This window comes from Sorex araneus, chromosome 4 (genome assembly GCF_027595985.1).
Source record: "Sorex araneus isolate mSorAra2 chromosome 4, mSorAra2.pri, whole genome shotgun sequence".
Taxonomy (NCBI): domain Eukaryota; kingdom Metazoa; phylum Chordata; class Mammalia; order Eulipotyphla; family Soricidae; genus Sorex; species Sorex araneus.
In genome coordinates, this window is record NC_073305.1 from 110546092 (window position 1) to 110562369 (window position 16278).

The window sequence follows — 16278 nt, forward strand, 5'->3', positions numbered from 1 at the left end:
ATTTCTCCCCTTTGATATCTGATCCAGGATGTTTGAGCTTTTGCTCTAATTTTCTTTACTCATGAGAGTCCAGAGTTGCTGTTGTCTGATAGTTGGCACATCATGGTCCCCCTGATTTGGGCAGTAACTGGAGTTTGTGGCAGTGTGTACTTGATAACAGCTGTTGAGCAAGGCAATTTGTAGCTACAGGGGGATTTTTACATTTGATAGCCCCGTTTGGAGGTAGCTGCTCCATACCTTGGCCCTATGGTTAGGGCTCGCCTCTGGGGTGTATGCTACCTGCTGCCACTTCTGATAGTGTCCAGGTTGTTTTCTCAGGAATAGATGCTCCCATCTGTAGCCTGGGGAAGACTGTGCTCTGTGTGTTCTGGATACTTACCATTAGGTTCTTAGTCTCTTTTGGGCATGGTAGGTCCAGGCACAAATGGAACCTTTTGGAGTCCTTTGCAGGGTGTCTTCTGACTTCATCTGGGGAGTGAGTCCAGTGTGCCTGCTTTCGGGTAGCTTCTGAGCTATGGCCACAAACCTGTCAGTTTCCCTGAAGGCCGGAGCCCAAACTGTGATCCTGTCTGGACAGGGCCAGTGGCCGAGAACTGTGTTGGTGGACTTGAGACTATAACCCTGAGGTGAATCTCGAATTCTGTTCAGTCAGGGCTAAGGTGCAGCCTCACTATTAACAAATGCAGATGCTGAGATTTCTGAATTTCTGTGCAAAATTGACTTGGGTGGTCAGCCAGAGTGTCCAGCCAGAACCTGCTGTGTGGGCAGGGCTGGGTCTACTCAGCTGAGAGGGTGGGAGCCCAGACAAGCCTCCCCTTGGCAGGGGCTGCTCCCTGCCCGTCCTGGGAGCTACAGCCCACTGAGTTGGCTTCTTCAAAGCCTGAATCTGTTTCCGTCCTAGAAGTGGCGGTCTGGAACTGATGTTCTGTGAGTCCTGTTGCAAGCCTAGCCTTTTCTTTTGGGCACCAGCTTGAGGGATTTGCCATTCCCTTTTCTCTTTCAGTGACTGCTCCTTACCTTCCTGCCACCCTGGAAGTGCTCCTTCACCCTGGGCTTGCCCTGCCTCTTGCCTTCACACATTTGAGTCTTTGTGGGCTGGTGGATGTTTCTTCCAGTGCATGTCCTTTTGCAGATGCTGTGCTCCCCTGGGTCTTATGCATTCTTTATGTGTGCCACAGACACATTTGTAGAGCATCTTGAATGCTCTCTAGATCATTCTTAACCTTTCTAAGGTCTATGAAGAAATATTTTTGAGAATAGCATGAAAGTAGTAAACTGTTTCCCCCATAAAAATGTAAGATGTCTGGAGCTGGAGTGATAGTACAGTGGGTAGGGTGTTTACCTTGTACGAGGCTGACCCGGGTCCGATTCCAGCATCCCATATGGTCCCCTGAGCACTGCCAGGAGTAATTCCTGAGTGCAAAGCCAGGAGTAACTCCTGTGCTTCACCAGGTGTGACCCAAAAAGCAAAAAAAAAAAAAAAAATGTAAGATGTAAGTTGTGGAGATGATAGTGTGTGTGCGCCTGTGTATCGTCAATCTATAGCTATATTTATATTTTTGTGTATATATTTCTATACTGAGATCAAAATGATATTCATATACTGTATAATACACCTATTTTAAGTGAATAATTCAGAGGTTTGCATTGCCTTCACAGAGTTAGATAAACATCCATACAATGAATTTTTAAAAAATGTTTGTCATGTCATCCTTAAAGGAAACTGAATAATCTGCCACTCTTTGTCCTTGCCTTCTCCACTTTATCCTTCCATCTAACTAAGAATTCATTTCTATCACCATAAGTATGTCTTTTGGGGGCATTTTATAGAAATAAAATAATAATGAATTTGTGAATGAATTATTTCATTAGTATAAGGTTTTAAAGGTTTATTCATGCTGTAGCAGGATATCAGTACTGCTATAGTACTGATATCAGGTCCTTGAATAGAAGTGGTGATTCCTTTCCATTTATTTCAATATATTGTGGATTTAAAGAAAAATAAAAGAAACAAAAAGAACCAATCTTGCCTGACAAGGAATAGAATTCTGAGAATGCTGCATCTGTATTGCAAACCATAGTGCCCCAAAGTTGAGAGAGAGTGACAAGGAATGTGCCTGCTATAAAGGCAGTGGGGGTGGGAGGGATGGTAGGAGGGATACTGGGGATATTGGTGGTGGAAAATGTACACTGGTGGAGGGCTGGGTGTTCGATCATTGTATGACTGAAACTCAATCATGAAAGCTCTGTAACAGTATCTCAATAAAACTATTTAATTAAGAGAGAGAAAAAGAATTCTGAGAACATGCTTTTCTTATATATCCCTCTGATTAAAGTTCCTAAGAACCTATTTATGAGTTTAAATTACGACTTACTATACTTCATTAATTTATACAGGTGAATAATATGTCATGGTATTTCATTTATCCTCATATCAGTTGATGGACATTGGTTTGTTTTCCCCTTATGGATGGTATGAGTAACTTTCTTGGAATGTTCATGTAAAAGTTTTTATGTAAATATGTTTTGTTTCCTCCTGGGTGATATACTTAGTGATAGATTAATGAGTCATATGGTAATTCTATCTTTAACCTCCTTAGGACTACTAGACTGCTAAGATAGGAACACCAGTTTTCATTTCCCGAAGCGTTGTGTAAAGGCTTTCCCATCATTCTGCTAATACTCTGTTACTAACTACCTTTTGTCTTTTTAAATTACAGCAGTCTTAGCAGGTTTTACATTATGGTTTTGAGTCTTCCCTGATGACATTGAGTGTCACGTTATGTACTTTGTCTATTTTAAAATTATTTGTAATTTTCTTATGGACTCAGAAGAATTCTGCTGTTGTTCTTGTTGTTATTTAAAATTATAGCTTAGAAGGGATGGGTTAAAAAATTATAGTCTAGGTGACACAGTATTAAGGTTAATTGTATTGATGTACAATATTACGGCACCCCACCACCATCAAAGTGCCATGACATCCTACCACTGACCCTATGTCACCTCTCAGTCACCTCTTCAGTTCCCTAAGAACATTTTATGTAGCTATTTCAAGTTCTTTATGAGAAAGAAACTTGGAAGATATATTTTCTTCTATTCTGTCTTTTTTTTCTCACTTTTTTTTTGGTGTTATCTTGTTGAAGCACAAAATTGTTTAATTTTAATGAAATCTAATTAAGCTTTTTCTTTTATTTCTTATGGTACTCTTAGTCTATTTCTAAGAAGATGATATAGCCAAAGAGCAGAATGATTATCTCCAGTATTTCCTTCTGAGAATTTCATAGTGTCAGCTGTTATATTTTGATCTGTAAGTCCAGATTGATTTCATTTTCTGTTTAGATGTGTGGAAAAAGTCAATTTCATGTTGGTATGTGCCCTTCCCTATATCCCAAACCATTTGTTGGAAATATTTATTACACTTGCCCTACCCCATAAGATTGTATTAACGTCTCATAAGGTTTAGGCTTAGACCCTCCTTAGTTTTCTCCAGGCCCTCATGTAGTTCTAGAGGAAGGCATGTGGAAGGTTATTAGAGAATGGGCAGAGTGCCTCAGAAGGGAAACAAGGCCTCTTTGATTTTTATGTTGAACTTTAATGAAATCTTTTGTCAATATTTTGTATCAGTTATTCATTGCTATGTAACAAATTACTCAAATTTTTGTCACTCAAAGTGACAAAAGGCAGCTAACTCTCTGTGGACGATGAGTTCAAGGGACTTAAAGTTTTTGCTTAGGATCTGATGAAATTACAGACAAAATGTTGGTTGGTGCTGCAGTCAAAGCTTGGCTGAAAATGAAGGCTCTGTTTATTAACATGACTCACATAACTTTTGGCAGAAAGCCTCAGTTCTTTACCACTGGGTTCTCTCTATAGAACTCCTTAAAAATGTTTTTAATGAGAAAGTCATTGGCATTCCTCAGGAGAGAAAGCAGGACACTTGGAACACTGAGTGCTTTTATGACAGTCTTGGCCATTGCATGCTGTCACCTCTGCCTTATTATTCTCCTTTTAATTGTGTCACAAGGTCCACCTTAGAGGACTGCATGATTAGGTATTATTCTTTGAAATTAATGTCAAATAATTTGTGAATATATTATAAGTAGTCACATATATTGCCAATTTTATTAAAAGTAATATCTAATTCCAAGCAGTTGCCATTCTGTTATACTTTGTGCCCATTTATTGCTTAATACATTAGGATGATTTATAAGTCCCTTGCTTCCTTATTTATTCTTAATATACCCTTGATGTTTCCAATCTAAACAGTCTTAGTGTGTTTTCAGGTCCGAACACAGTGGAGGGGTATATATTGTCAGAAATGTTGTATGAGGATACATGACAGAAATACCAAGGTTTCTAACCCATGTTTAGAAAATGATTTTAATACGTACATACTTATTTCCTAAGTATTACCTAATCTTACATCCCTGAATTTTTCAGACATTTTTTCATTGTCTATGAAAGTACACAAAAATAGTTCTCTTTGAATATATCAATTCCACCTTTCTGGATTCTTCTTGGGCTGAAAAAATAGTCAAAACTATCAGATTGATCAGCAAAGGAAAAGTTAATTTAATAAGGCTCATGGGACAGCCACATAGTTATGTAGATCCTAGTTCTGCAAAGTAGGGATTCATTATAATTCCTAGTTGTAAAGCCTAAGACAATGAAAAAGAAGAGGCAGCTTTCTTTCTTTCTTTCTTTTTTAAAATTTTATTAAATCACTGTGAGGTAGTTACAAGCTTTCATGTTTGGGTTACAGTCACACAATTATCAGACACCCATCTCTCCACCATGCACATTCCCCAACACCAATATCCCGGGTATACCCCCCCCCTTTTTCACCCTCCCCCTGCCTCTATGGCAGACAATATTCCCCATACTCTCTCTCCTTTTGGGCATTATGGCTTGCAACACAGATACTGAGAGGTCATCATGTTTGGTCCATTATCTACTTCCAGTACATATCTCCCATCCTGACTGATTCCTCCAGCCATCATTTTCTTAGTGATCCCTTCTCTATTCCATCTGCCTTCTACCCTCTGCTCATGAAGCAGGCTTCCAACTATGGGGCAATCCCCCTGGCCCTTGTATCTACTGTCCTTGGGTGTCAGTCTCATGTGATGTTATTCTATACTCCACAGATGAGTTCTATGTCTGTCCCTGTCTTTCGGACTCATTTCAATTAGCATGATACTCTCCATGTCTTTTCATTTATAAGCAAATTTCATGACTTCATCTCTCCTAATAGCTGCATAGTATTCCATTGTGTAGATGTACCAAAGTTTCTTTAACTAGTCGTCTGTTATAGGGCACTTGGGTTGTTTCCAGATTTGGGCTATTGTGAACAGTGCTACAAGGAATATATAGGCACAGATGTCATTTTTACTGTGCTTTTTTGCTTCCGTGGGATATATTCCCAGAAGTGGTATTGCGGGGTCATATGGAAGCTCAATTTCTAGTTTTTAAAGGACTGTCCTTATTGTTTTCCAGAAAGGCTGGACCAGTTGGCATTCCCACCAACAGTGAAAGAGCGTCCCTTTTTCCCCACATCCATGCAAGCACTGGTTGCTTTTGTTCTTTTGAATGTGTGCCAGTCTTCTGTGGTGTGAGATGATATCTCATGTTGTTTTGATTTGCATCTCCCTGATGACTAGCAATGTCGAGAATTTTTTCATGAGGGGCAGCTTTCTATGACAAAAGGGGTGACCTCTATTCTGAGAATAAAGATGACATTCTCAGAGAGGTCATGTTCACAGATAAAATCAAACTTGGACGGTGTCTACTTAAACTACATTCTTGTAGGTCATAGAAGCCTTTTTTACTTAGGAAACGGCTTGGGGAATGGCCATATCTTCTTGACTAGAGGAAACACCAGGATAGGAACTTTTCATACTTTTTGGAGTTTATTGCTTTTAGCTCAAAATCTACATGTCAGCAGGATTTTCCAGGTCACCAGTTCTAATCATCTTGAGGTGGTCTGCTTCAGACATCTACAGTTATTTCTGTGACCCTGCTGACCAGTAGGTGACTGGCCACTTGTAACTCAAAAATAAGATTTTAATGTTAGTCATATTTTCTTTAGTAATAGAAAATGTCTTAATGCTTGTCTTAATGCTTCACTTTGTAACTCTGGTTCCTTTTGCAAACTCTTTCGTTAGGTAATGATTTTTCATGACTTTGGAACTGGTCTCTAGTGGGACGCTGTGGGAGGATGAACACAGAAGAGCTGGAGTTACTGAGTGACTCCAAATACAGAAATTATGTAGCTGCAGTTGACAAGGCACTGAAGAATTTTGAATACTCGAGTGAATGGGCCGATTTGATATCAGCACTTGGAAAACTTAATAAGGTATGTCTATCTTTATCCATTTATGTATATAAAAAAAGGGTGAAAAATCAGAAATCTGTCTGTGTGCATACTGATTTCTCATGAATCTTGGCGTTAGTAACTTAAATTCTAAATAACTAATTCTCAGAACTTTTGGTACTGCTATTTACTTTAGTAAATATATTTGTCTGTATTTCTAAGGCAAACAACCATGGTGTTAGAAAAATAATTATCAATATCTGGAAGAAAATTAAGTAAATGTGGTAAGGACTTATTCATGTCTGTAATTGAGCTTTTAATACGACTTTGGGTGGCTAGAGAGATAGTGCAGGAGTTAAGGTATTTTTCCTGGATTTACCAACTTAGAATCAGTCCCCAGTACCACATATGGCCCACTGAACCCTGCCATGAGTGATCCCTGAGCACAAGAGCCAGGAGTAAGCCTTGAGCACCTTCAAGTATGGCCCAGAAACAAACAAACAAAAAATAGGTATGACTTCAGAATTCCTAGCAGCAAAATGAAAATTTTCATATTTTGAAAATATGAAATAGTAATCTTTGTATACTTTCCAGTGTTATGTAGCAGTATGGAATCACTGCATTCTAAACAAACCTTTAGTATATATTTAATGCTTTTTTAGAAGTGTTGAGCAGTTGTTTAGGTCTTGGAGTTTGGTCTTTTTTTTTTTTTTTTTTTAATTTTTTATTGAGTCACCATGTGGAAAGTTACAAAGTTTTCAGGTTTAAATCTCAGTTATACAATGCTCGAATACCCATCCCTTCACCAGTGCTCATATTCCACCACCAAGAATCCCAGTATAGCTCCACCCCGCCCGCTCACACCCCAAACCCCCCCACGCCCCTAGCCCCCCCACACTAAGCCCCCCCCCCGCCTGTGTAACTAATAAATTTCACTTTACTTTCATTTTGATTGCATACAATATTTCAACAAAACTCACTATTATTGGAGTTTGGTCTTAAACCCTTAAGTTGACTGATTTTGAACCTATGGTGACATCAACTCAAGCTTTAGTTTTAATTTTTTTTTTTTTTTGCTTTTGGGGTCACACCTGGCGATGCACAGGGATTACTCCTGGCTCTGCACTCAGGAATCACCCCTGGCGGTGCTCAGGGGACCCTATGGGATGCTGGGAATCGAACCCGGATCGCCCGTGTGCAAGGCAAATGCTCTATCCCCTGTGCTATTGCTCCAGCCCTCAAGCTTTGGTTTTGACCTTGTTTTTAAAATTCTTACCCGAAGTTTAGGATTTAATTTATGTGTTTTTTTTTATTTTTAATAGATTGGAACAATAGCACAGTGGGTAGGGTGTTTGCCTTGCATGCGGCAGACCCGGGTTTGATTCCTCCATTTCTCTAGGAGAGCCTGCCAATCTACCGAGAGTATCCTGCCTGCATGGCAGAGCCTGGCAAGCTACCTGTGGCATATTCGATATGCCAAAAAGCAGTAACAGTAAGTCTCACAATGGAGACGTTACTAGTGACCACTCAAGCAAATAGATGAACAACGGGACGACAGTGCTACAGTGCTATTTTTAATAGTTATTAAATAAAAGTGCTTCTAAATACTACCTGTGTGGCATAATAGATAAGAAATGAAGAGCATTTTCTGATAATTAGTATCCTATTAGACAGCTTAACATAGAATTATTAGGAAAAGGTTTGTCCTAAAATAACCTTCTAAGAACAATAGTTTTCAACCTGACACTGGATAAGTACCTTAGTATATTAAAAAGCAAAGCTTTCCTTTTCAGAATGCCAAGGAAGTATCTTAAACTGTATGCGCAGACTTCTATTTTCAGTGTTAAGTTCTAACATTAATCATGTTTGAAGTTTGATAAATTTTCACTATTTTCTAACATTCCCAAGAAATTACATGTCAAAGTATGACCTTAAAGATTGTTAGGTTATTTTTCTGAAGTCTTACTAGAAACCATGTTTAAAAGCAAGTCATCAATTTGTGAAAACTATTTTGTCTAGTAAAGTAAGTAATTAATTTTTGTTTATTTGATATTTGGGCCACATCTGACAGTTCTCAGTGCTGACTCCTGACTCTGTGCTCAGGGATCACTTCTGTAATACTGGGGATTGAAACTGTGTCAGCTGCATGCAGGTAGACACCCTACTCACTGTACTATCACTCTGGCCCCTTAATTAATGTTCATAGTTAGTCAGTCGGTAGCCATGAAAACATTTTATTGTATCCAGACAACACAAAGTTAAGATACGTAGGTCATTAACAAAGTTTACCTAAAACAAGGAAAGTATCTTTGAAGATAGTTTAAAATGTTTTAGCATAATATTTTTTCCTTTGCTAGAGTCTAAAATTTTAATTTATTTGCAAATTTACTTTTGGGTGTTGGGTTCCAGACACCTGACGATACTCAGGTGTCTACTCCTGGAGGCATTCCGGACCTGGAGGCATTCGGGACCATGCAGTGTTGGGGATCAAACCTGGGCTTCTGTCAGGGAGAGCATGCATTCTGGTCCTGTGCAGATCTTCCTGGTCCTAATAATACAGAATTTGTAACTAACTTATATTTTTCAACTTAGAAATGTTTTTAGAAAATGGTGTTGTGTTTTACCCTTTTTTGATTTTGGGGTCACATCAGCAATGCTCAAGGGCTACTCCAGGCTTTGCACTCAGGAATCACACCTGTTGGTCTCGAGAGGACCATATGGGTTGGCGAGGGCTGAATGGGTCAGCTGCAGCACCCACCCACTGTATTAGTTTGCCTGCCCGTTGGGCTTTTTAATTTCAGTTGATTTGGTATTAATAGAATTTTCTACTGAAGTTTTTGTGTGATTTGTCTTTAAATTTTTTCCAGTGGTATTTCTGGTAATATTAACATTTTTTAATAGTAATTTAAATTATGTAATATTAATTTAATAAATTTTAACAATTTAAAATAAAATTTAAAATTAATTTACATAAAAGTCTATTAATTTTAATTAAAATTAATTGATTTTTGAAATCTTAAATGTTAAAGTTTAATATTCATTGCATTTTAATATTCTTTAGGGTATGAATTATTATTATATATCAATATATGGATCAATTTTTGTTCCTCTGACCTAAAATTTAAATGAAGTCTATAAATGAGAGACCACTATTTTAACTTTTTTTCAAAGCCGTATTCTTTATATTCTGTGTATTCATAGCTATATATTCATTTCTTTAGTTTTACTGGTGTTTGACCTTTAATTTTTAATATCAATTTCATTGTCAATTCAAACTATTTAAAACTGAACTAAAGAGTCAAAATAGGAAGAATATTAAAAGTGTTATATTGAAGTCAACACCAGAGACTGTTATACTGAGTTTTGAATGTACTGAGAGATACTGTGTTGACTTTTGTATATTGTTGACTTTTATATCATGCTTTTGATACAGCATTTTATATATTTTAAGCTCAACTTTTTTATTTGGCAATATAAAGAATTCTTATATATTCCATTTAAATTCTAGTTCTAGTTAATTATTTCGAGTGTTCATTGTATAACATTCTGTCAGCACTTCACTATAATACTCTGAAGAACTATATTGCTATTTTTGTTACATAATTAGCTAATATCCTTGGATACTTTGTAAAATTGTACCTGATCATAACTCTAATGAATATTATTGAAGGAATAAAGCAAACGTGTTTGTTTCTGTTGGGAAATAATATTGTAATATGTAGATTTTATAAGCATTAGAATTACTTAGGATAATGACATACTAACCAGTGATTATTCCTCTTCCAACTATATGTCTCTGAAGTCTGAATTTCTTCATATATTTCAGTTTATTATCTGATAAACATTAAACATTTGCAAAACTCTAAAACAGTACGTTTATTTTTAGTCAAATTTTTTTTGGAGAATAATTTTAAAAATATTATTTCTGATTATATACAGTGAATTTTCTTTCAAAAATCTTGTTCTAGTTTTAAATATATAAACTGATGTTTGTAACTGACAAAAACAGCAGTCTTTGGCATCCTCCCATTTTTTAAACGCAAAGGAAAACAGATAAGGACTTTTGTGCCAGAAAATGGAAATAAAACATAATGTTTTGTTTTTCTCAATTGAATTAAAATATTTCCTTCAAGGTATTACAAAATAATGCAAAGTACCAGGTAGTACCCAAAAAGCTGACCATAGGCAAACGCCTCGCTCAATGTCTACATCCAGCATTGCCAGGTGGAGTTCATCGGAAAGCACTTGAAACATATGAAATTATCTTCAAAATCATTGGACCTAAGCGACTTGCCAAAGACCTTTTTTTATATAGGTAAGAATAATGGTATACGTACTTATTTATTAATGAGATTATAAATACAGTTTATACATCTAGAAGTGAAACAAAAGTTTGAAAACTACTTATTGTAAGAAAATCTTGTTATACGATTTTCAATAGTTTGTCAGTTAACTTTAGAATATACCTTAATTTAATATTTTTTTAGCTGTCATTCCTTTCAAAATTTGTATTTAAGATTATTGAGACTGAAGTATAGTCTATTCTTTTAGCTTGAGAATTACTGTGAGAAAAAACTGGAAAGAAAAAAAAAGCACAATGAGTTACCACGGTTTTACTTTATTAAATATGGTTGGATTTTTTTTTTTCGGTGGGGACAATGTTCCACAGCCTACAGTGTTCCTTATCCCCTATCTTTCTGGCCCTGATATTTCTTCATTACATCCTCTAAAAATTTGCCATTTTATCTAAATGTTAAGTTAAATGAGACTAAAGTTGGTCGTAATATACTCTTCTTGGGGTCAGAGTGATAGTACAGTAGGTCGGGTGTTTGCCTTACATGCAGGCTGCCCAGGTTCTATCCCCAGCATCCCACATGGTACCCCCAGGAGTAATTCCTGAGTACAGAACCAGAAGTAACCCCTGAGCCTCACTGGGTGTGACCCAACAGCAACGATAATGATTATAATATGCTCTTCTTATATTTAAAATATTTTGGGTCAATTAGTGATGTTCTTTCATTTTTGAGTTTTTTTTTGTCTTTATATTTTCTCTTTTTAAAATTTCTACTCAGGGTAGTCTGGAGAAATAATATAGTGGGTAGGACGTTTACCTTGCAAACATCCTACTGGTTTGGTCCCCAGCATTCCATGTGGTCCCTTGAGCCCACCAGGAGTGATTCCTGAGTGCAGAGCCAAGATTAACCCATGAGCACTGTCAGGGGTGGGCCCTCCCAACCTTCCCACACATAAATATAATTTCTATTTAGGTAGGCCTTCTTTTAATACTATATTTGAAATTGCAGCACTATGCCTCTTCTAATCTATTTTATTATTTGATTATTTATGTCTTCTACTTTACATCCTGAAAACAAATTTTATAAGGCTATAGGGATGGGTGATCTTCATATGATTTATTAATGAATCTGTTCTCAGCACCTTGAAGACTACCTGACACACAATAGCCATGTAAATATTTCTTGAATGAATAATCTAAAGAAATGGCATTTATTTCAGTATTTGACATTGAAAAATTATATAAGAGAAACGAGAATGAATATCTTTATAATTTCTCTCTAAAGCAATTTATATATGTGGTAATAAAAAATACCATGTCCAAATAAAATGTTAAAAAGCTGAGATTTTATTGATCAATGTTTTACACATGTAATTGTCTAATAATGATAATATATTTCTCTCTTAGAGATTTTTATATAACTCATCCCTGCTACTTTTTGAAAAAAATATTTATTGCCTCTTCAAGCTTATTTTAACAATGCAACATACAACAATCTCATATTACTAAGAAGGTTAAACATGCAGTTTGACTTTCTTAAAATGTTTCAACAGTTATGAAAATAAATTTTGGTAATACCAATTTGTGTCTCAGACTTTAGATTTTAGAATACTTGGCACTTGGATGGCAGTTAAGGCAAGAGAATAATTTATACCTTTCAAGGACATTGTGAATAGCAAGTCAGCAAAATGAATGAGATCATTTTGAGAACATAGAAGTCTCATAATTTAAAGGTCATGTGGGGGAGCTTAACCTTTGAAAAGAAATAAGAAGAGTTATACATAGAAACTATACAAGGAGACTGTTCTAACCTGGAAGCCACAAATTTTAAAAGAAGTAGTTAGTAGTATCATGTATTATAGACAAGTTGAAATATGGGCTGAAAATAGGCAAGTAAAATAGACTAAGAACTAAAAGTAGACCACTGGCCCTGGCACTTTGCTAACTATAATGACAACAGTTTCAGCAGAGGATGAAGAAATATCACTATAGAAGGTAAGTAATTGGAGGAAATGCAGGTTCCCCCTCAAAAAAAAAAATTGAAATTAGTTTGCAGTTTGGAGTCAAGAGGGTATTAAGATAAAAGTCTGAGTAATTGTTTTGTTGTTCTCATTTGTTCTTTTCATAGAATTGCAGGGAAAGATTTAAGCACATTTGTGTTAAAAGTATAAATGTAAGAAAAACAAATTTACAGGAAAGAAAAATAGAATGGTTGTTGCAGATTCCTGGGAGAGGGAAACATTGGGTTCAGGGAGGAAGAGAGCTGTGAAGAGACCGTCTCTGTGCCTTCAGGTCAAGAGTAAACCAGAGGCTAAAGTGTAGATTCTTGAAGGAGTTCTTATTTGATAACCTCTCTCTTCTATTAAACTAGGAGTTATCTGCTAAGCATTTCCTAAAATACAGAACTTGGTGACAGAAACATAGGATACAGAAATAATATCATTAGTATCCCTTGCTTTCTGATATTTACAGACTTTTGTATTACTCATTAGATTTATTATTAAGGAGTACAGAATTACTTTTTAAGAGTAAGTATTGGGAGCTATGGTGATTTCAAATAGAAGTCAGACCTTAGTATAATTAGGAGAAAGGCTTCTTACTGATACAGTTTGAACTGTTTCTGACAATTGAGGAGTTACAGCTCAAAGAGAAGACTGTTGTTGCAGATTAGTAGGAGAGCAAGAATCATTTGCCAGAACATTATATGCAAGTAGTATGACTCAAGAGAGCCTGAATGGCTCCATTAGAAACCTGAAAGGGATACTTTGGTGTAGCTGGAGCACAGGGTCTGGTGCCGGGATCAGATTGGTAACCCATTATCAGCTATGTAGAAGTATGTAGTAGTAGTGGAATATTCAAGATCACATCAAGCACTTAAACTTTTTAATTAATTAATTAACTAACTTATTTTTGCCTTCTGGGTCACACCCAGCGATGCACCCAGTTACTCCTGGCTCATGCACTCAGGAATAACTCCTGCCGGTGTTCCGAAGACCATTTGGGATGCTGGGAATCGAACCTGGGTCAGCCATGTGCAAGGCAAACACCCTGCCTGCTGTGCTATTGTTCCAGTCCCCAGAGCACTTAAGCTTTCTTAAAGGGAAATCAGTGACAGTTTAAACTGAGGACAGTTACTTCAAGACAATCCTACTAAGACATGATGATCAAGATATGATGGCTTTTTTCCTTCAACCATCTGGTGGAGGTGAAAAGATTTTATTAATTAGTAAGATATCTAGAAGAGTGTTTTGGAGAGAAAATTTGGTTACCAAATGCCAATTAGACTAAGTTGTTTTTTATGTTTTGAGACCACACCTGGCAGTGCTCAAGGTTACTCCTGGCTCTGTACTCAGGGATCACTCATGACAAGGTCCAGGGAACCTGTAAGGTGACAGGGATCAAACTAGGGTAGGCTGGGTGCAAGACAAATGCATTATCCATTGCACTGTTGCTCCTGCCCCAAGGCTAGAATGTTTTTAAATATTAAGGATTTTCCCAATATTTATAGCTTTCATTCAGTAAGATTAATGATGATAACATATTTGGGGGGGGGCGGTTTGGGAGATTCTTAGGGTTATATCTTATTTGAAGTGGAAATTTGGGGTAAGGGACTGGGAAGAAAGAAGTGGATTCAAAGTCTATTTAAGAATTAAGAAATATGAAAATGTATAAACAGTGCTATATAGTTAATGAGTTTATAAACTCAGGTGAAAGATGTGCATTGCTTTATTGTGATATACAGAATTTGTCTATGTCCATGATACAATTTTAATCCAATCAGTATAACATTAAAAATACATATTTAGGTAAACATATATGCAAACAAGTACATATCATTATACATATGACCAAATCCTTACGAGCTATTTTAGCAGAAATAATTTTGTTCTCAAAGCTTCTCATTTGCTTTATTTTTTTTCTCATTTGCTTTCATTAACTGTTTCTACTTAAAATTGTAAAAGCACAATATAAGATTATTTAATTTACTTTCTAAGTCTGTTTTGTTTTAAATTCTTAAAATAGTTTTAAGGGAAGCTTAGAATGAGTACCACTTTATAACTTCATTGATTATAACATTTTATTATTATTTCCCCCCACCCCTACCCTTCAACTGATTTTTAACAGTTCTGGATTATTTCCTCTTCTTGCAAATGCTGCCATGTCTGTGAAACCAACATTGCTGAGTTTGTATGAGATATATTATCTGCCTTTGGGTAAAACACTAAAGCCTGGTTTACAAGGATTGCTGACTGGTATTCTTCCTGGCTTAGAAGAAGGGTCAGAATACTATGAGAGGTAAGAGAGTACTATTTATTTCTGCAGCTACGTAATCGAAGTTGTGAGTTTTTCAGGAAGCATCCTTAAGTCAAAATGTTTTAACATACTAGATGCTTCAGTATAGAACCTGAAGATTTCTTTGGAGGAAGGCTGGGGCAACATTTCCAATATGGACAATTCCTGGCCCAGTGTTCAGGAGTGCTCAGGGGACCATATGTGGTGCCAGGAATTCGAACCTGGGTTGGTGGGATACCAGGCAAGTGTGTTAACTTCTGTAATTTCTCCAGCCCCAACCTGAAGACTTACATAGGGAAAAAAGTGCTAGCATCTATCTAGTTTAGGTTTCCAACCGAAATCATGGATAGTAAAGTTACAGATTTGGAAGTGGGTTGGGCTTAACAACCTGGCTTGGCAGATAACGGGTACTTAGGAGGCATTATTTTCACTATTTCTGAACTTTGTTCAGTTTCCTCACCTATAAAATAGCTGTAATGCTCAAGAAAATAGCTCATATAGAAGAGCACGTGCTTATCATGGTTGAGTGCCCCTTACCTCATGGTTCCCTAAGAAGGGCTGGGTTGGGTTCGGCCTCTACTGTAATGAACAGACAAATAAGACTTTGTGGCCAGTTAAGAATATAATAAGGACAGGGACATTACTCAAAGGGTAGAGCCCTCCTTCTACCCCTGGAACCGTGGAGCCTCTCAGGCTCTGCTGGAAGAAGCCCTGCACTGCACTGCTGGGGAGACCCATATTAGAAAGCAAAACAAAACCAAAAAAATGCCCCCCAAATAAAGCAAATAAAACATGCCATTATTGTCATAATGAAATCACTGAGTCCAGGACCTAGCATATATGTAAGTCACCCAGATTTAAAATAATAATGCAATATGTTCACGAATCATGAATCACGAAATCCCGTTAATCATCGATTTCTCGAGCGGGCTCAGTGACATCTCCATTCGTCCTTTTCCTGAGATCTCAGCATATGTTATTTCAGTAAAACCACTGCTGTCAACTCTGTGCTTCTTCAGTCTCTCCCTGGAATTGCATCTGGAGTAGAACGTATACTCATAGCTTGGATGCTTTCATATGTCCTTGAGAAGAATAATTTGTTTTGAGCACTGTGAAACTCAGTTTTTCCCTTCCTAAACCACTCTATTTTGTGCCTCAGAACGAACACGCTGTTGGAGAAGGTGGCTGCTGCCGTGGACCAGTCAGCGTTCTACAGTGCCCTCTGGGGCAGTCTCCTCACCAGCCCTGCCGTGCGTTTACCTGGAATCACATACGTTCTTGCCCATTTGAACAGAAAGCTCTCCATGGAAGACCAGCTTTATATCATAGGCAGTGATATTGAATTAATGGTAGGTCTGTGTGGCTTATTACTTAACAAGTC

At 37.0% G+C, this 16278-nt stretch overlaps 1 protein-coding gene across 10 annotated transcripts in view; it reads left to right on the forward strand.

Annotated features, from left to right (window-relative positions):
• Positions 1 to 16278, forward strand: part of DOP1A (DOP1 leucine zipper like protein A) — a 111722-nt gene that overhangs the window by 24963 nt on the left and 70481 nt on the right. For 8 of the 10 annotated variants that reach the window (XM_055134471.1, XM_055134475.1, XM_055134476.1 and 5 more), the window contains exons 2-5: positions 6162 to 6352; positions 10444 to 10625; positions 14730 to 14900; positions 16057 to 16246. In XM_055134471.1, the coding sequence (XP_054990446.1) occupies positions 6215 to 6352; positions 10444 to 10625; positions 14730 to 14900; positions 16057 to 16246 (681 nt within the window). In that variant the 5' untranslated portion in view covers positions 6162 to 6214. Of the gene's footprint in view, positions 1 to 3210; positions 3308 to 6161; positions 6353 to 10443; positions 10626 to 14729; positions 14901 to 16056; positions 16247 to 16278 lie in introns of those variants that run through there. The other 2 variants (XM_055134472.1, XM_055134480.1) reach the window with 2 other exon arrangements.